Genomic DNA, 21,399 nt, shown 5'->3' on the forward strand with positions numbered 1-21,399 from the left:
TAAGTAGAAGCCCTGAAAGAGGAAACAGAAAAATTCCTTAAAGAGTTGCAGGAAAGCACAACCAAATAAATGAAGGAATTGAACTAAATCATCCAGGATTTAAGAATGAAAATAGAAACAATAAAGAAATCACAAAGGGAGACAATCCTGGAGATGGATAACCTAAAGAAAGAGATGCCCGTAAACATACAAGAGGCCTACAGAACTCCAAATAGACTGGACTAGAAAAGAAATTCCTCCCATCACACAATAGTCAGAACACCAAATGCACAAAACAGAGAAAGGATATTAAAAACAGTAAGGGAAAAAGTCAAATAACATATAAAGGCAGAAATATCAGAGTTTCACCAGACTTCTCAACAGAGACTATGAAAGCTAGAAGATCCTGGGTAGATGTCATACAGACCCTAAGAAAACACAAATGTCAGCCGAGGCTACTATATCCATCAAAACACTCAATTTCTGTGAAGAAATCAAGATATTCCCTGATAAAAACAAATTTACACATTGTCTTTCCACGAATCCAGGCCTACAAAGGATAATAGAAAATTCCAACTCAAGAAGGGAAACTACAGTGTAGAAAAAGCAAGAAATTAATCTTTCAACAAACCCCAAAGAAGATAGTCACACAAACATAGTTCCACGTCTAACAACAAAAATAACAGGAAACAACAGTCACTATTCCTTAATATCTCTTAACATCAATGGACTCAATTACCCAATAAAAAGACATAGACTAACAGACTGGATATGGAAAGAGGACCCAGCATTTTGTTGCATACAGAAAGACACCTCAGTGACAAAGACAGACACTATCTCAGAGTGAAAGGCTGGAAAACAATTTTCAAAGCAAATAAGCTTTGAAACAAGCTGGAATAGCCATTCTAATATCCAATAAAATCAATTTTCATCCAAAAGTCATCAAAAAAAATATAAGGAAGGTCACTTCATACTCATCAAAGGAAAAATCTACCAAGATGAACTCTCAATTCTGAACATCTATGCTCCAAATGCAAGGGCACTCCCATTCATAAAAGAAACTTTACTAAAGTTCAAAGCATACATTGTACCACACACAATAATAGTGGGATATTTCAACACCCCACTCTCATCAATGGACAGATCATGGGAAGAGAAACAAAACAGAGACATAGTGAAACAGAAGTTATGAACCAAATTGATTTGACAGATATCTGTAGAACATTTCATCCTAAAACAAAGGCACGTACCTTATTCTCAACATCTCCTGGTACCTTCTGAGAAATTTACCATATAATGGGTCACAAAACAGGCCTCAACAGATACAAGAAGATTAAAATAATCCTATGCATTCTATCAGATCACCACAGACTAAGGCTGATCTTCAATAACAACAAAAACAACAGAAAGACCATATACACATGAAAGTTGAATAACGGTCTATTCAATGACAACTTGGTCAAGGAAGAAATAAAGAAATTAAAGACTTTTTGAATTTAATGAAAATGAAGGCACAACATACCCAAACTTATGGGACACAATGAAAGCAGTGCTAAGAGGAAAACTCATAGCTCTGAGTGCCTCCAAAAATAAACTGGAAAGAGCATACACTAACAGCTTGACAGCACACTTAAAAGCTCTAGAACAAAAAGAAGCAAATATACTCACGAGGAGTAGACGGCAGGAAATAATCAAACTCAGAGCTGAGATCAACCAAATAGAAACAAAAAGAACTACACAAAGAATCAACAAATCCAGGAGCAGGTTCTTTGAGAAAATCAACAATAGATAAACCCTTAGCCAGACTAATCAGAGGGCACAGAGACTGTATCCAAATTAACACAATCAGAAATGAAAAGGGAGATATAACAACAGAATCTGAGGAAATTCAGATCCTGCTACAAAAGCCTATACTCATCAAAACTGGAAGATCTGGATGAAATGGACAATTTTCTGGACAGATACTAAGTACCAACGTCAAGATCAGACAAAACATCTAAACAGTCTCATAACCCCTAAGTAAATAGAAGTAGTCATTAAAATTCTCCCAACCAAAAAAAGTCCAGGACCATATGGGTTTAGTGCAGACCTTCACTACCAGACCTTCAAAGAAGACCTAAAACCAATGCTCTTCAAATTCTTACCCAAACCTAATAAACAACTTCAGCAAAGTGGCTGGGTATAAAATTAACTCAAACAAATCAGTAGTCTTCCTCTACTCAAAGGATAAACAGGCTGAGAAAGAAATTAGGGAAATGACACCCTTCACAATAGTCACAAATAATATAAAATACCTTGGTGTGACTCTAACCAAGCAAGTGAAAGATCTGTATGACAAGAACTTCAAGTCACTGACAAAAGAAATCAAAGATCTCAAAAGATAGAAAGATTCCCCATACTCATGGATTGGCAGGATTAATATAGTAAAAATGGACATCTTGCCAAAAGCAATCTACAGATTCAATGCAATCTCTATCAAAATTCTAATTCAATTCTTTATAGAGTTAGAGAGAGCAATTTCCAAATTCATTTGGAAAAGCAAAAAACCCTGGATACCAAAAACTATTCTCAACAATAAAAGAACTTTTTATTGAGGTCAGGGAATAACCGTCCCTAACCTCTAGCTGTATTACAGAGCAATAGTGGTAAAAAACCTGCATGGTATTGGTACAGAGACAGGCAGGTAGATCAATGGAATAGAACTAAAGACCCCGAAATGAACCCACACACCTATGGTCACTTGATCTTTGACGAAGGAGCTAAAACCATCCAATGGAAAAAAAGATAGCATTTTGAACAACTGATGCTGGTTCAACTGGAGGTCAGCATGTTGAAGAATGCAAATTGATCCATTCTTATCTCCTTGTACAAACCTCAAGTCCAAGTAGACCAAAGACCTCCACATAAAACTAGATATACTGAAACTAATAGAAGAGAAAGTGGGGAAGTGCCTCAAACACAGGGGAAATTTTCCTGAACAGAACACCAATGGCTTATGATGTAAGATCAAGAATCGACAAATGGGACCTCATAAAATTGCAAATCTGTAAGGCAAAAGACACTGTCATTAGGACAAAATGGCAACCAGCAGATTGGGAAAAGATCTGTACCAATCCTACATCCGATAGAGGGCTAATATCCAATATATACAAAGAATTCAAGAAGTTAGGTTCCAGAGAATCAAATAATCCTATTAAAAATGGGGTACAGAGCTAAACAAAGAATTCTCAAGTGAGGAATACTGAATGGCTGAGAAGCATGTAAAGAAATGTCCACCATCCTTAGTCATCAGGGAAATGCAAATCAAAACAACCCTGAGCTTCCACCTCACACCAGTCAGAATGGCTAAGATCAAAAACTCAGGTGACAACAGATGTTGGCGAGGATGTGGAGAAAGAGGAACACTCCTCCATTGTTGGTGAGATTGCAAACTGGTAGAACTACTCTGGAAATCGGTCTGGCAGTTCCTCAGAAAACTGGACATAGTACTACCTGAGGACCCAGCTATACCTCTCATGGGTATATACCCAAAAGATGCCCCAACATATAACAAGGACACATGCTCCACTATGTTCATAGCAGCCTTATTTATAATAGCCAGAAGCTGGAAAGAACCCAGATGTCCTTCAACAGAGGAATGGATATAGAAAATGTGGTACATCTACACAATGGTGTACTATTCAGCTACTAAACCAATGACAACATGAAATTCTTAGGCACATGGATGGAACTAGAAAGTATCATCCTGAGTGAAGTAACTCAGTCACAAAAGAACACACGTGGTATGCACTCAGTGATATTAGCTCCAAAGCTTGCAATACCCAAGAAACAATTCACAGATCATATAAAGCTTAAGAAGAAGAAAGACCAAAATGTGGATGCTTCAGTTCTTCTTAGAATGGAGAACAAAATACTCACCAGAGGAAATACATGGACAAAAAGTGGAGCAGGGACTGAAGAAAAGTCATCCAGAGACTGCCCCCCCCACCCCCCGGGATCCATCCCATATGCAGCCGCCAAACCCAGTCACTATTACTGATGCCAATAGGTGCTTGCTGACAGGAGCCTGACGTGGATGTCTACTGAGAGGCTCTGCAGCTAACCATCAGACTGAGCATGGGGACCCCAGTGGATGAGTTACGTGCTGAAGGGGTTTGCAACCCCATAGGAAGAACAACAATATCAACCAACCAGACAACCCCCAGAGCTCCCAGGGATTAAATCACCAACCAATGATGACATGTGGGGGCACCCATGGCTCCAGCCACATATGTAGCAGAAGATGACATTTTCTGGCATCAATAGGAGGAGAAGCCCTTGGTCCTGTGAAGGCTAGTTTCCCCAGGGTAGGGGAATTCGAGGGCTTTGAGGTGGTAGAGGGTGGGTTGGAGTGGGAGCATCTTCATGGAAGAAGGATAAGGGGTAAGGGGATGGGAGAGGGGCGATAGGGGATAACTTTGAAATGTAAATACATAAAATATCCAATAAAACAGAAAGAATGTAGACACTTACTTGAAAGAAGTACGTAACAAAAGAAATCATTCCCATGACCAGAAAGAGAAGGGAAAACAAGTTACAATTCCGTTGTTTGGTTTCATGGTCGTCGTCTCTTGAAAAAACCTGTGGCAAAATATTTGACAGACTCTTAGTTTTATGGCTGAGGAAATCATCCTGCCTAGGGCCCATTCCCCCATCTCACACAGTTTGGCAGGGGAAGGCAGACTTTGTATAATGGAATAAAGTTGGCCTCCAAAATGCTGACCTCCAAAGCATCTGCATTCTGCTTTGCTTCAAGACAGAGGGAATCTACTATTCACAGACTCATCCAATATTGGGGGTTTTATATAGATTAATGCGTGCCACCCTACTGTGGAATGAATTATAATAAACTTTCTCCACTTAGAATCTTGGCAAGGAACAATATTGTTCAACAACTCTTTGTTTTACTATGTGAAGATTTCCAAGTACCGCAAGCTGTCTCTGTTTGGAACTGGAGAACCTTAGGGATCTCATTTCTAAAGAAAATGGAGTCTCTTCCTCTAGCAGCCACTGTAGGGCCTCGTGAAATGACCTCTGCCCACACTGGCCTGTTGACTGGTGTGGTATTATGAGTCTGTTTAGGCTATTATGTTGTCAAGATTTCATGGATGTAGGTCCCATGTCACTCAGCACCAGGTATCCTGGTTCTCTGGCTCTTACAATCTTTCTGCCCACAAAGGGCTCATTTTGTCAACTGTCTTTTATCTGTATTTCTTTGCATTTTTCCACTAAATGGACACAGTAGGGTGTGTGTGTGTGTGTGTGTGTGTGTGTGTGTGTGTGTGTAAATAATAATTATAAAAGAGAGCAGGTAGTATGTAGACATGAGGAGTTGGAGGGTTGGAGGAGATGAAAATGATGTAACTATGGTACTCTTGTAAGAAATTCTCAAACAATTGAAATTTTAATAAAATATTAGGTTTCCTCTTAAAAATTAGACTTTTCCCACTAATGGCCACATACTTTTCTGCTTTATTGTCAATGGTACAAACAGAAACAATTTATTTACTCTTCATCAGTAAACACAAACAAATAAATACAAAATAGATACCAGCACTTACCCCTACAATCTTTGAAAACACTATGGCAAACACTGGTTGTATGCACCCATTTATAACAGCACAAAGTACACCCACAACTAAATAGGGCCATTCACTAATATTTAGCTTTAGGATCTGCCAAAAGGAAACCATAGGCACATCTTCATCCTGGAAAACACATACATGACAACAAAATGGTTTACAAAATTGATAATTCAGGGACTAGAGAAATGTCACAGCAGTTGAGGATACTTGCTGGTCTTCCAGAGGACCCATTTCTGTTCCCAGAACCCACAAGGTAGTTCATTATTGCCTATAGCTCTAGTTCTAGGGGATCTGATTTTTGGCCTTTAGGAGCACCACAAACACATGGTACACAGTCATGCATGCAATCAAAGCATTCATACACATAAAAGTATTATTTAAAAATTGATAATTAAAATTGTCCTCTATAGCTCCACCCACACATATTATCATTAATGAATATAAAACTATTTCTTATTGACAAGTACTATCTTTGATGCTAACTCTGACAGTTGCATTAAAAAAAAACTAATGATGCTATTACCAAAATTCTTGGCCTAGAATTCTGAAGACAAGAATATTTACAATTAGGAACAAACAGAATAGAAAATCTAATACTGGCAGATGCACCAGAGTCTACTCTTTTTAAAAATCATTAAACCACGTTAACACAAAGTAATTCTGACATTACTGACATCTGAGGTTATAACGACAATGTGCTTCTAACTATTGTAAACATAATCTTGGCAGGCTATGTATTTATTTAAATATATTATGGCTGGACTCTAGCTCTAGCCATCTGTCCAGAATCTTTATGTATGTTAGGAATACAATGGCATACAAAGAAGGGCTGCATGTGACTTGCTATAGTAGATCGTCAAATGAGGGATGGGAGATGTAGGTCATTGGTAAGATGTCCAACTAGAATATATGCTGACCTAGCACCACAAATCCAAAACAAACCCAAAACATGTGGTTGCATGTTTTCACTCCTTAAGGGTTAGCCACCATTTCTGACTTTAGAAGTTCCTGATGATGGCTATCATTGTCAGTTTTACAGGATCTGAATCACCCAAGAGAAAAACCTCAGAGTGTATCAGTCAAGGATTCCAGATTAAGATCTGGTTATCTGATGTGAGAATACGTAGCTATGAGACTGAATAAAAGGGGGGGTGGGGACCAAATGCAAGCATTCACCCCACTTCCTTCCTCCCTTAAGTTGCTTCGGTGAGGTATTTTTTTGTCACAGCAACAAAGTCATTTACTAATATAGACCACTAAAGTTCCTCTACATAAATTCATCATTTAGAAAACCTTGTGTAAATCCTTATTCTTAAATTCTAAACCGACTGTAAAATGTTATTATTTGGGTATCTGAAATACTCTATGAAACATGAGAGATGGATTCTGAACAGTTATATCTTGTTTTTCCTCCTAGTCCAGCCTCAGCTCGCCCAACTAACAGACCCACAAGGAGGGGTATGAAGAGGATTTATAACTAAGACTACGGCCACATCCATACCACATCCTCTTTCGAACTAAGTCTTCTCTCCTGGTCTTGTCTTCTGTGGATACTTCTGCGAATTGATCTCCTTATTAAAGGAGATTTTGATTTTTCTGAAGTCAACTCAGAGGCACCAGTGTCACTTTGGGATTCATAAGCATTATTTCCTGGTTCAATTTCATTTCCTCTAGTCTATAACAAGTAGAAAAGACAGGGAGATTCGTTAGATGCAGTTAAAAAAGAGGAATGACTGATTGAGCATCAGCATTAACGCAAATAATGAAATGTTTTACGTTACTGTGGGAAAGGATGGGTTAAGCTGCTGTGCTTTTTCATGTGATATATTTGCAATGCGAACCCTGAAATGAAAAGGACTGCCACCAAATAAAATGGCTCTTAAGTAGTCACTATTGTGCTGCTTTGTTTGAAAACCAGACAAGAACTTAGGCATATCTAGAGAGAGGGAATCTTAATTAAGAAAATGCCCTCTGAGGACTGGCTTTTAGGCAGGTGTGTGGGAGTATTTTCTTGAAGCACGATTGATGTGGGAGGACCCAGCCCATTCTAAGTGGTGCCATCCCTGGGTAGGTGATTCTATAAGAAAGTTAGCTGAGCAAGCCAAAGGGAGCAAGCCAGTAAGCAGCACTCTTCCATGACCTCTGAGTCAGTTCCTGCCTCCAGGTTCCTGCCTTGAATTATTGGTCTGACTTCCCTGGGTGATGGGCTGATGATAAGCTATAGGATGGAATTCACCCTTTCCTCCCCCAAGGTGTGTTTGGTAATGGCATTTTATCACAACAACAGAAAGCTAACTAAAGCTTTTTTCCCCTCTGGGGCATTCAGTCAATCAAGTATGCTTTGAACCAGTGTTATCAATGACAATTCTATGTGTGCCATATTTGTCATTTAAATTTTCCTAACAGCCATATTAGAAAATGTGAAAATAGATTTAAAAAATCAATTTTAATTATATATTTAATTTAATGAATCCAAGATATTACTGTTATCCAATGTATTATACATTTAACATATAATAACAAGAAAACCTTTCGGGACGTTTTGCATCATCTTATTCTAGGCCTTCAGAATCCCATGTGTTCATTTTGTACTTGAAACATTTCGAAATCCAGGTTAGCCAATATTAAAGCAGTCGGTAACCACATGTGGCTGGCAGTTACTACCAGGGATAAGTCATCTGTAGATCTTGTTAAACTTATTATCCCTTTTTAGCTTCTCTTTTCTTCCAGAAAAAGTAACAAAGGACACTGCTCGGTCCTGAATATCCGAAGAACTTTTCATGCTTCTCAAGATAATCAAATCAAATCTATCTGTAGATTAAATATAGTGACAGCTTATCATCAAGATGAATTAGAACACATCTAGAGTTCCACTATACCTGTGTCATGACAAGTTTGAAGTAAATGCCCTTCTCTTTCATGAGCTCTTCATGATTTCCTTGCTCCACAATGACACCACCATCAAAACCAGCAATGACGTCAGCATTGCGCACTGTAGACAAGCGGTGAGCTATCACAATGGTGGTCCGGCCTTCTCTAGCCTGGAGAGAGAGAAACCTGACTTTTGATTAAATTCAGTCATTTGTCTTATGTTTACTGAATGCCAATGCTTCGACATTATAAAACCAGTAAAGCTCCAGAAAAGAGCCTGTGATTTCAATATAACACCTATATATACATATGCATATATACACACTTAGTCACACACACAAGAAAAAAGTGGAATATGATTACTCTTATAATTCAGACCTTTGTATAGCTCACAGACCTTATCCAGAGCGGCCTGAACCACGGCTTCGCTTTCTGTGTCCAAGGCTGACGTGGCCTCATCCAACAAAAGGATCTTGGGGTTGCGGACCAGGGCCCGGGCAATGGCGATCCTCTGTTTCTGTCCCCCACTCAGCTGCGCCCCTCTCTCACCAACCAGGGTGTTAAATTTCTATAATTAAAACAAACAAATCAGGAAAATATAGCAAAGCAGCAAACTATCTCAGTTCACGTCTCGAACTGGGAAGTAATCATCACCTGCGCCTCACAAGAAGTACGTATATCTATCATCATTTGATAGGGCAGGGGCTGTAAAATCCGAGTGAGGCTAAGGCAGTTCTGCCTCACAGAAGATTCCCGGGTTCCCATGAACCACATCAGCCAGATCTACTCTCTGAGCCTGGGGTGACAGAGAGGGTCAGGGACGACTCACGTGGGGCAGTTTCATGATGAAGTCATAGGCATTGGCTTCCTTGACAGCTTTCTCTATCTCATCCATGGTGACGTTTTCTCGGCCATAGCGAATGTTTTCGGCAATCGTGGTGGCAAACAGCACGGGTTCCTGACTCACCACCCCAATGATTTCCCGCAGATACCTCACATTGATGGTCCTGATGTCCTGTCCGTCGATACTGACCTGGAGCAAAACGTGTGGTTTTCACACTTTAGAATCACAGGGTCAGAATGATGGGCAGCGTTAACTGGTGCTGGCCGCACGCCCACTCACCTCGCCCTCTATGGGGTCGTAGAGCCTCTGCAGCAGCTGGACAGTTGTGCTTTTCCCACAGCCACTGTTGCCAACCAGGGCTACCGTCTGCCCGCTCTTCACCTTCAGGTTGAGGCCCTTCAAGATCTACCAAGACAGGTGAGAAGCCAACGTTAGGCCAGTTCCCAGGACAGATGGATGCACATAAGTTCTATGAGCTGAAAGGTGAATTCAATACTGGGTTTAAATATATAAAATATATGTGATTATATTCCTTTCTTTTATAGTATGTAAAGGAGTATCTATCCGACAGATTACTGAGTCACAGATTTATCATTTATCCCCATACCTTAACTTCACTTCGTGATGGGTAGTTGAAGTAAACATTTTTAAATTCCAAATTTCCCATTATACTGTCTGGTTTGTGTCCCTTGGTTGAGAAGCTGTCAATGCTTGGCTCCTAGGCAGAAGAATATTTTAGGAGATCACTAGATTACAGTAACTACTCTGCAGTGGCACTTTGTGGAGAGAGGAAGCAATGATGAAACTGACTCGATCAGAAAACCCTTTTAAGGGGATGGAAAAATGGGCAGGTGAGACTTACATTATCAATTATCTTGAAGATTTCATAGGCTGCCCCTCTTGCATTTGCAAAGGCTTCTATGTTTGGGGCTAAATGTCCAATACTGAAAGTCCCCAATAAAATAGAGAAGAAGACCTGAGGAAGGTGACCAAAGCATGCAGTTAAGCACAATTTTCCTCATGGTTCCTTTTCCTTCTAACATAACCAACTTTATTTCAAAATGACAAGAACAACATGAGAACACTGAGTACTGAATATTTTAAGCTCACAACTAAGAGATTCAAGTTCAAAATCCCGGTAAACAGCTATATTTAGCCACTCCACGGTATAGACATAAATCAAAGTATCACCTTGAAGTCAACAAAAGTGAAATCGTCGTGATTCTTCGATTAAAATTTTTAAAAATGTCAATTGATATAAATTTAAGCTTAAACATTTAATGTGTTTAGAATTTGGAATTAATCTTACTTGCTTCATCACACAAGGGTATAATCTCTATACAACCATCATATTAAATAGAAAATGTTTTACTTTTTTCAAAGATTAAGCACTTTTTTACTTAGATTTTTCACAATGGAATAAACACAAGAAGACCAGGTCTATACCTGGGATTAACCCTGTACATCTTCAGAACATGCTCTCCAAATCCTTGGCCTACAAGGTGGCCTGACCTGCCGATGCTGCATCAGATGCTACTGCCCTGCTGACGCTCTCTCAATTAAGACATAACTCCAGCTCATCTGTGTCCCCAGCTCATCTCCCTACACTGCATGCTTTTTTGAAGTCTAACGAACAGGCGTTTGAGACTTTCTTCTTTGTTTTATTGAAGACATTTTCTTCTTGTCACTAAAGACTTGGCCTTGCTGTATTGGAGCTTTAAGACTACATATGTCACGACTCGCTTCTAAGCCACACAGGAACATGACTGTGTATCGCACTTGGTCTGCACAACAACGTGGAAAGTTAGAGCACGTGCTCCTGTCACGTCTGCTTGGCAGAAGAGGTGAGAGAAGACAGAAGAGTGTAGACGGATGGACGCTCCAAATCACACGGCTAGTAAAGTCCAGCTCGAATCTGAAGGCAGTGAGTCTGGAATGAAATGCTGCATGACTTCTAGTGTTTCTCTTTGTAAGGCAGATCTGTACTCTGTGAACACCTGATGCCCATCGCTTCTCCCAAGCTGGGGATGTGGAGGAGAAGTTGCTGCAGCTCGGGCTAATGTTTTGAATTCCGGGGTCTATCCTGAGCATATGAAAAAACAACTGCTTCTCTACATGACACTAAGCAGGATACACTTTTTATTACAATTCAAGCTCTTCGCCTTAAAACACACACACACACACACACACACACACACACACACACACCAGCACCACCCACTTAACAGAGATGTCCCAGTAGTTACAAACACATACTGCTCTTGCAAAGGACATGAGTTCAGTTCCAAGCACCATGTTGGACTGCTCATAACCTACAGCTAAGAATTACCTGCAACTCCAGTTTCAGTGTATGTGTGTGTGTGTGCGCGCGCGCGTGTGCATGTGTGTGTGCATAAAATTTAACATAAATAAAATTTTAAACTACCTTAAAAATTGGGGGAGAGGGCAGTAAGTAAAGCCTGTTTCTAACCAAATAGTCTATAGATGGTGTTAAATGGGATTAAAATAGAGACAATTAATATTTCTGAATTAAAAATCTAAATTTTGATAAGGAGAACTGATTGTCTGACACAGGGTTCCCACCTATGACTGCCAAACTCAAAAGCTAAGGCAAGACAATCACCAGTTTGAGGATAACGTGGACTATATAGTGAAAGTATGAAAATATAGAAAGGTATTACATTAAATGATTTAAAAAAAAGGTGGCCACAGTCATGAACTAAATACATTTGTGCTTGGGGAGAAAAAGAATAAGCCCACTATAACAGATTGAGCTTGGTTAATAAATTATTTCATTGTTCAAATGAAAGAAAATAGCATCTGTCCTTCCGCACAGTCCTACAAGGTAGAAAACCTCTAAATAGAATTTTCTGTTACAAAGAGTAACCATTTACATTTCTATCAATTTGTGAGGTGTATTAGCTGTCATTCAAAAGATTTTTATTATTTATTTTTTGTTTGAATAGTAAATGAGACCATCTCATTAAATGTAAGCTCATAGTAGAAAGATGGCTAATGTTAACGTCTTGAACTCGCCTTTTCTGTCTTGCCTTCAGAGACTAAATTTTTGCAAGACCCCAGTTATATATACAGTCAAGTTAATAACATGCCTTAAGATCATAAACTCGTTGTATTTTGCTATTGTGTATTCATGTAGTTTAAGTGTAACTTGCCTTTAAGAAAGCAAGGTAACTCTCCGCACCCAAATCCCGTGGGAGGGAGAGCTAAACCTTCAGAGAGGCAGACACGCCTGGGAAACCAGAAGAGACTGCACTCTGTGGACATCCAGACGCCAGAGGAAAACACCAAACGCCATCTGGAACCCTGGTGCACGGAGGCTCCCGGAAAGAGCGGCGCAGATCTTCCCAGTTGCTGCCGCCGCGGAGAGGACTTGGGCAGTACCCCACGAGCAAACTTGAGCCTTGGAACCACAGGTAGGACCAACTTTTCCCCTGCAAGAAACCTGCCTGGTGAACTCAAGACACAGGCCCACAGGAACAGCTGAAGACCTGTAGAGAGGAAAAACTACACGCACGAAAGCAGAACACTCTGTCCCCATAACTGGCTGAAAGAAAACAGGAAAACAGGTCTACAGCACTCCTGACACACAGGCTTATAGGACAGTCTAGCCACGGTCAGAAATAGCAGAACAAAGTAACACTAGAGATAATCTGTTGGCGAGAGGCAAGCGCAGGAACCCAAGCAACAGAATCCAAGACTACATGGCATCATCGGAGCCCAATTCTCCCACGAAAGCAAACACGGAATATCCAAACACACCAGAAAAGCAAGACCTAGTTTCAAAATCATATTTGATCATGATGCTGGAGGACTTCAAGAAAGACATAAAGAACTCCCTTAGAGAACAAGTAGAAGCCTACAGAGAGGAATCGCAAAAATCCCTGAAAGAATTCCAGGAAAACACAATCAAACAGTTGAAGGAATTAAAAATGGAAATAGAAGCAATCAAGAAAGAACACATGGAAACAACCCTGGACATAGAAAATCAAAAGAAAAGACAAGGAGCTGTAGATACAAGCTTCACCAACAGAATACAAGAGATGGAAGAGAGAATCTCGGGAGCAGAAGATTCCCTAGAAATCATTGACTCAACTGTCAAAGATAATGTAAAGCAGAAAAAGCTACTGGTCCAAAACATACAGGAAATCCAGGACTCAATGAGAAGATCAAACCTAAGGATAATAGGTATAGAAGAGAGTGAAGACTCCCAGCTCAAAGAACCAGTAAATATCTTCAACAAAATCATAGAAGAAAACTTCCCTAACCTAAAAAAAGAGATACCCATAGGCATACAAGAAGCCTACAGAACTCCAAATAGATTGGACCAGAAAAGAAACACCTCCCGTCACATAATAGTCAAAACACCAAACGCACAAAATAAAGAAAGAATATTAAAAGCAGTAAGGGAAAAAGGTCAAGTAACATATAAAGGCAGACCTATCAGAATCACACCAGACTTTTCGCCAGAAACTATGAAGACCAGAAGATCCTGGACAGATGTCATACAGACCCTAAGAGAACACAAATGCCAGCCCAGGTTACTGTATCCTGCAAAACTCTCAATTAACATAGATGGAGAAACCAAGATATTCCATGACAAAACCAAATTTACACAATATCTTTCTACAAATCCAGCACTACAAAGGATAATAAAGGGTAAAGCCCAACATAAGGAGGCAAGCTATACCCTAGAAGAACCAAGAAACTAATCATCTTGGCAACAAAACAAAGAGAAGAAAAGCACACAAACATAACCTCACATCCAAATATGAATATAACAGGAAGCAATAATCACTATTCCTTAATATCTCTCAACATCAATGGCCTCAACTCCCCAATAAAAAGATATAGATTAACAAACTGGATACGCAATGAAGACCCTGCATTCTGCTGCCTACAGGAAACACACCTCAGAGACAAAGACAGACACTACCTCAGAGTGAAAGGCTGGAAAACAACTTTCCAAGCAAATGGTCAGAAGAAGCAAGCTGGAGTGGCCATTCTAATATCAAATAAAATCAATTTTCAATTAAAAGTCATCAAAAAAGATAAGGAAGGACACTTCATATTCATCAAAGGAAAAATCCACCAAGATGAACTCTCAATCCTCATCTTCGGTTGGTTTATATACAAGTGTGCAATTTCTAGGCTTGAAAGTAAAATGATGCTATCTGGTGCTGGATAGAGGAGCCTTATTTTTTATTATGGCAGCTTGCTATTTTTGTAACATGGTGATTTGGTTGAACACAATAAAGTACAGTAGTAACTGATCTCCCCCTCTTCCTGGATGAGTGAGGAGATGATTAAATGTTGATGTCAGCATCCTTGAGCATATTCAGATGAGCTTCTGCTTCTGTTGAAAAGGATGCTGTGTTTGATTGTGGTCCGAAGCTTTGAAGCACTACTTGGCATCTCCTTCCTTGGAGGTCTCACTGTTTAAACATAACAGATTTGATAGCTTGTTGGTAAGGTGAGGTCCAGCTTGTCTCCACTAGGTCATCTTCATGTGAATCCGGTGGTTATACGGTTTTGTTCTAGGGATATTTCATTTTTTTAATAACGGTTTTAGCTGACATTCATGGAGAGAATGAATCCTTAGAACTGTGCCACTAGTGAAAGGAAATCCTGTCTAGAGTATGTTTCTTTACAAAGCTGTGTCACACCATCCTTTGGGCCCTCTGCTGGAAAAGTAGAATCAAGTCTCAAATAATGCCTTTTAAATTGTATCCTCTAGTATTATAGATGTAGGACAGTACTGTATCATACCTCTGTGGATGTAAAATAGCTTGTACCTGCTTTATGATACGTAGTAGTGACCGTGCTTTTTCAGAGCTGTTTTTAATGATGTTGCTCAGAATGTTTTCTTTCCAGATGATGATTGAGAAGCTAATTTAAAAAAAAAATGGTGCCAGGTACCACAAGAGTAACAGAACTGTGCTGTTTTCTCGGGTTTTGTTTTTTTACTTTTTTTTTTTTTTAATGGAGTGTGCTGGAGGTCTCTACAGTTTTGTTCAGATGACTGCAGAACCTGGAAAAGCTGTTGCTGCTGTTGATGCATAACACACTGCTATTATTGGTCTTTTTATATAAATATAAATATATATATACAGATATATAATTTGAATTTTTTGAAACTTTACCTGTGCTGTCAACTTTGGAAAAAAGTATCCCCGTTTACTGTGTTGAGTTGGCACTGTACAGAAATTAACAGCCATATTGGTCTAGAAATGTTGAACTTAAGTTTTTTCCATTTGTACAGGGGTAACACACTGTATTAAATATGTAAGGTCTTATCTACGTGGGTTTGATTACAAAAACTAATAAAGTATTCTCTAAATTTAAAAAAAATAAAAAAAAAGAAGATGTGGATCAAACAGTGACATAGTGCTAAAGAGAAATTTTTGGCTCATTTCTGCCTACTTTGATCCTAAATATTTCTTTTGAATCCTTTTTTGATCCTTCTTCAATATTCAGGCCAAATTCTGGGGTTTCACTGTTCATTATTTCCACTTTGTCTTAAGGCTTTGAGATACCTTAGGCAGGATGACTTGAGCAAAGCAAGTGAAATTTGACTCAACTTCTTGCTAATGAATGTATTTCACCACAACAGGACATTATTAATCTCTGTTGATATAGAGATGTGCTTAAACAATGGAAGTCAGGGTAAAAATACTTTGTGATAAATTATAAGGCCACTTAATTATAGACCAAGAGCTTATTTAATTCAATTTACTCATGAATACACTTCCTCCATTTATGTCTAATAAACCCTGATTATTTCATTTGTAGACACATACGTTTCAGATATTATTAAAAAAAAAGAAAGAAAGAAAAACCCAAACAGTTTAATGAGAGAGTAGATCCCACAATGGTTTTTAAATTTCTAAAACTTTTGTTATACTCACATTTCATCTAATAATTTATTGTAAATTTGTTTGATTAATAAATGTCTATTCTTACATCTAAAAAAAAAAGAAAGCAAGGTAACCATCCTGTAATTTCCTTTCCTGTGAATATTTGAACAAATATTTCTTTGTAGTATTTAATTATTTTTCAAAACTTATTCCTCTAAGGTCAAATTGAAAGCACTCAATTGAACTGGCATTTTAGTAAATCCTTTTACAAACCACGTATTACTTACGGTAAGCACTTGTCCAATAGAATATTCATTTGAGAGGACCAAGGAGGTCCCATACCAGAATGCCAGTGCATAAGACGCATAGACCAACAGGTAGGCAATACCTATGGAAATGTTGGCCGTGATGGCTTTCTTTATGCCAACTCTTTTAGCTTCTTCTAAATTTTTATTGTACCTGGAAGAAAAGGAGCAGAAATCATTCCGTACACTCCATCCATAAATGTTAAAGAGCTATCTCAATGTAATAAGATAGTTACTTGAGTAACTGGAATGCTTGCAGCTCCATAGCACACAAGTGTTTTCTTCTTTTCTCCATACATTGCCCCTAAGATGTACTGTTATTATTTTATTTCTTTACTGAAGAGAAAATTGGGGCTTATACATTTTCTGGCCTTAGTAAACAATGAAATAATCCAAAGTTTCAAAAGTAAATATTATTCCACACACAAGAAAAATAACTGGTCATAGTGGCTGGTCTGTACTCCTAGTTACTACTAGAATTAGAAGCTGAAAAATCCTTTGAAAATATCTAACACCCCTTCATGTTAAAAGTCTTGGAGAGGTCAGGGATACAAGACACATACCTAAACACAATAAAGGCAATACACGGGAAACCAATAGCCAACATCAGATTAAATGGAAAGAAATGTAAAGCAATCCCACTGAAATCGAGGACAAGACAAGGTTGCCCCTGTAGGACGAGGAGCCCTAGGGAGGCTCAATCAGGAAGATTGTACATCCAAGGCCCACCTGCCCTACTGGGAGAAGGGGAAAGAGAGGAGGAGAAGCCAGAGGTAGAAGGAAGATGAAAAGGGTCAAGGATGAAGAATTTAGAAACAGAGAAAAAAGAGGATGAAGACCAAGAAGAGGGAAGAAGGGCAGCAAATGGTTAATGAAATGGAGACACAATTCTGGAGAAACTAAAGGAAGCTATTTAAAGGTCTGGACCTTAAGGAAGCTTTAAAGACTTCTCGCTCCCTAGGGTGGTCTAGAAGGACCAACAGGGAGGTTAAACACACTTTGGGAACTGAAGGGTGTTAGCCACATTTTTGACATCTAAATAAGCTAACTGGGTCTGGAGCCAATAGTCCCAGAACCTAGGCAACTCAGGGAAAAGGACTGAGAGCTCCAGGCTACCCAGGGACACAAAATGCTCTTCCTTAAAAAAAAACAAGTGCTTTTCTTTATTTTATCTCTATAGTTGTGAATTTTAAAGTCACTGATCTACAACACTGTTTTTGCTTATGAATATATAGTAGGTACAGCAAAGCTGTGACATGTGACAGTGGGGACACAGACTGACCTAGGAGTGAGGCAGTGAGAAACCCTAGACTCTAAGAGACGAGGAGGTGCGTACCCTGGATCAGGCCTAAATTGCATGGAGGATTGCTTTCGGTAAGTTGACTATTTTCACTATTGTAATCCTACTGATCCATGAGCTTGGGAGATCTATCCATCTTCTGATATATTCAACTTCTTTTTCAGAGACTTGAAATTCTTGTCATACAGATCTTTCACTTGCTTGGGTAGACTCACACCAAGGTATTTTGTATTATTTGTGGCTATTGTAAAGGGTGATGTTTTCCTAATTTCTTTCTTAGCCCATTTGAAATTTGTAAAAAGGAGGGTTACTGATTTTTTTAAGTTATTTTGTATCCGGACACTTAACTGAAGGTATTTATCAGCTGTAGGAGTTCTCTGGCACAGTATTGGGAGTCACTTATGTATACTACCGCATCATCCTCAAGTAGCAATACTTTGACTTTTTCCTTTCCAATTTGTAGCTCTTTGATCTCCTTTTGTTGTCTTATTGTTATACTAGAACTTCAAATACTGTATTGAATAAATAGGGAGAGAGTAGACAACCTCATCTTGTCCCTGATTTTAGTGGGATTGTTTTAAGCTTCTCTCCATTTAATCTGATGTTAGCTATTGGCTTGCTAATATATTGCCTTTATTGTGTTTAGGTATGCACTTTTTATCCCTGATCTCTCCAAGACTTTTAGCATGAAAGGGTGTTGGATTTTGTTTAAGGATTTTTTAGCATCTAGTGAGATTATCATGAGATTTTTTTCTTTCAGTGTGTTTTTATATGATGGATTACATTGATAGGTTTTCATATATGGAACCACCCCTGGCATGAAGCCAACTTGATCGTGGTGAATGATTGTTTTGATGTGTTCTTGGATTCAGATTGTGAGTATTTCTTTGAGTATTTTTGCATCGATGCTCATAAGAGAAATTGGTCTGAAATTTTGTCTTTGTTGATTCTTCATGTGGTTTAAGTATGAGGGTGACTGTAGCCTCATAGAATGAGTTGGGCAGTGTTCCTTCTGTTTCTATTTTGTGGAATATTCGGGGGAATATTGGTATTAGCTATTCTTTGAGAGTCCGATAGAATTCTATCCTAAAACCATCTGGTCCAGAAAGCCAGTTCCCAGGAGCACTGACACACCTGACAGCAGAAGTAAGACCAATACTTCTGCTCCAAGGGACCCACCTGGAGCCCTCAGGACACACAAACCAGGAGCAATCTGGGACAGGATCCTTCAGGGGTTTCTGCCTATGCCTGGAGCTGACCCAGTCCCACAGATCTCTGTACCCAGATCCCACTGAGAAAAAGCCAGTCACCAGGAGTGCTGACACACAGGCTTACAGGAGGGTCAAGTCACTGTCAGAGACAGCAAGACCAGCTAACATCAGAAACAATCAGATGGCAAGAGGCAAGTGCAGGAGCCTAAGCAAAGGAAACCAAGACTACTTGGCATCATCAGAGCCCAGTTCTCCCACCAAAGCAAATACTGGATGTACAAACACACCAAAAAAAGCAAGATTTGGATTTAAAATTACATCTCATGATGATGATAGAGGACTTTAAGAAGGATATAAGTAACTCCCTTAAAGAAATATAGGACAACACAGGTAAACAAGTAGAAAGAAACTACTTAAAGAGGAAACACAAAAGTCCCTTAAAGAATTGCAGGAAAACACAACAAAACAGGTGAAGGAATTGAACAAAACCATCCAGGATTTAAAAATGGAAATAGACACAATAAAGAAAGCACAAAGGGAGACAACCCTGGAGACAGAAAACTTAGGAAAGAGATCAGAAGTCGTAGATGCAAGCATTACCAACAGAATACAAAAGATAGAAGAGAGAATCTCAGGGGCATAAGGTACCATAGAAAACATTGACACAACCATCAAAAATAATGTAAAACACAAAAAGCTCCTAATCCAAAAATATCCAGGAAATCCAGGACACAAGAAGAAGATCAAACCTAAGGATAATAGATATAGAAGAGAGCAAAGATTCCCAAATTAAAGGCCAGTAAATATCTTCAACAAAATTAAAGAAGAAAACTTCCCTAACATAAAGAAAGAGATGCCCATAAACATACAAGAAGCCTACAGAACTCTAAATAGATTGGACCAGAAAAGAAATTCCTCCTGTCACATAATAGTCAAAATACCAAATTCACAAAACAAAGAAAGAATATTAAAAGCAGTAAGGAAAAAGGTCAAGTAATGTATAAAGGCAGATCTATCAGGATTACAACAGACTTCTCACCAGATACTAGGAAAACCAGAAGATTCTGGGCAGTTGTGATACAGACCCTAAGAGAACACAAATACCAGCCTAGGCTACAATATCCAGCAAAACTCACAATTAACATAGATGGAGGAACCAAGATATTCCATGACAAAACCAAATTTATACAATATCTTTCCACAAATCCAGCCCTACAAAGGATAATAGATGGAAAACTCCAACACAAGGAGGGAAACTACACCCTAGAAAAAGCAAGAAAGTAAGCTTGCAACAAACACAAAAGAAGAGAGACATAAAAAACAGATTGGGAAAAGATCTTTACTAACCCTACATTTGACAGACGGCTAATATCCAAAATATATAAAGAACTCAAGCAGTTAGACACCAACAACTCAAATAACCCAATTTAAAATTGAGGTATAGAGATAATAATAATAATAATAATAATAATAATAATAATAATAATAATTCCAACAGAGGAATCTCAAATGGCTGAGAAGCACTTAAAGAAATGTTCAATGTCCATAGTTATCATTGAAACACAAATCAAAACACACCTGAAATTCTATCTTACACCCATCAGAGTGTCTAAGATAAAAAACTCAAGTGACAACATATGCTGGCCAGGATGTGGAGCAAGGGGAACACTCCTCCATCACTAGTGGGAGTGAAAATTTGTACAACCCCTCTAGAAATATCTGGTGGTTTCTCAGAAAATTGGGAGTAGTTCTACCCGAAGACTCAGCTATACTACTCCTGGACATATACCCAAAAAGTACTCCATTGTACACAAGGACACATGCTCCACTATGTTCATAGCAGCTTTATTCATAATAGCCAGAAACTGGAAACAACCTAGATGTCCCTCGACTGAAGGATGAATACAGAAAATGTGGTTCGTTGGCACAATAGAATACAATTCGACTATTAAAACCAAGCTATCATTAATTTTGCAGACAAATTGATGGAACTAGAAAATATCCTGAGTGAGGTAACCCAAACTCAAAGGACATGCATGGTATATATTCACTTATAAGTGTGTATTAGTAGTAAATTGCAGGATACCCATGATATATTCCACAGACTCAAAGAGGCTAAACAAGAAGGAAGGCCCAAGCAAGGATGCTTGAATCTCATTTAGAAGGGGAAATAAAATAGTCACAGCAGGCAGATGGAGGGAACTGGATGAGAGAGGGGCCTGGGAGGGGAATGGGGTGAGGTGGTAGTTCAAGATCAGAGAGGGGGTGCAGGAGAATATGGAAATCTACAGCAGCTGGTGGGATTGGGGGATGGGGAGCATCTCTAGGAAATGCCAGGGACCTGGGATAGGAAAGGATCTCAGGAGTCTTTGGTGTGACCTTGGCTGAGA

The 21,399-nt window shown here is 39.0% G+C and overlaps 1 protein-coding gene and 1 long non-coding RNA gene across 5 annotated transcripts in view; one reads left to right on the plus strand and one right to left on the minus strand.

The window, feature by feature from the left end:
• The window catches only part of LOC148006238 (uncharacterized), a 901,378-nt gene that overhangs the window by 803,043 nt on the left and 76,936 nt on the right, over positions 1-21,399 (plus strand). The window lies entirely within an intron of this gene.
• The window catches only part of Abcb1b (ATP-binding cassette, sub-family B member 1B), an 82,957-nt gene that overhangs the window by 46,087 nt on the left and 15,471 nt on the right, over positions 1-21,399 (minus strand). For all 4 annotated transcript variants that reach the window (NM_001435558.1, NM_001435556.1, NM_001435557.1 and 1 more), the window contains 10 exon segments: positions 4,492-4,599; positions 5,580-5,726; positions 7,105-7,278; positions 8,483-8,644; positions 8,872-9,042; positions 9,304-9,507; positions 9,598-9,723; positions 9,926-10,036; positions 10,181-10,294; positions 16,481-16,652. In NM_001435558.1, the coding sequence (NP_001422487.1) occupies positions 4,492-4,599; positions 5,580-5,726; positions 7,105-7,278; positions 8,483-8,644; positions 8,872-9,042; positions 9,304-9,507; positions 9,598-9,723; positions 9,926-10,036; positions 10,181-10,294; positions 16,481-16,652 (1,489 nt within the window).

The sequence above is a fragment of the Rattus norvegicus genome, chromosome 4 (assembly GCF_021556685.1).
Source record: "Rattus norvegicus strain SHRSP/BbbUtx chromosome 4, alternate assembly SHRSP_T2T, whole genome shotgun sequence".
NCBI lineage: Eukaryota > Metazoa > Chordata > Mammalia > Rodentia > Muridae > Rattus > Rattus norvegicus.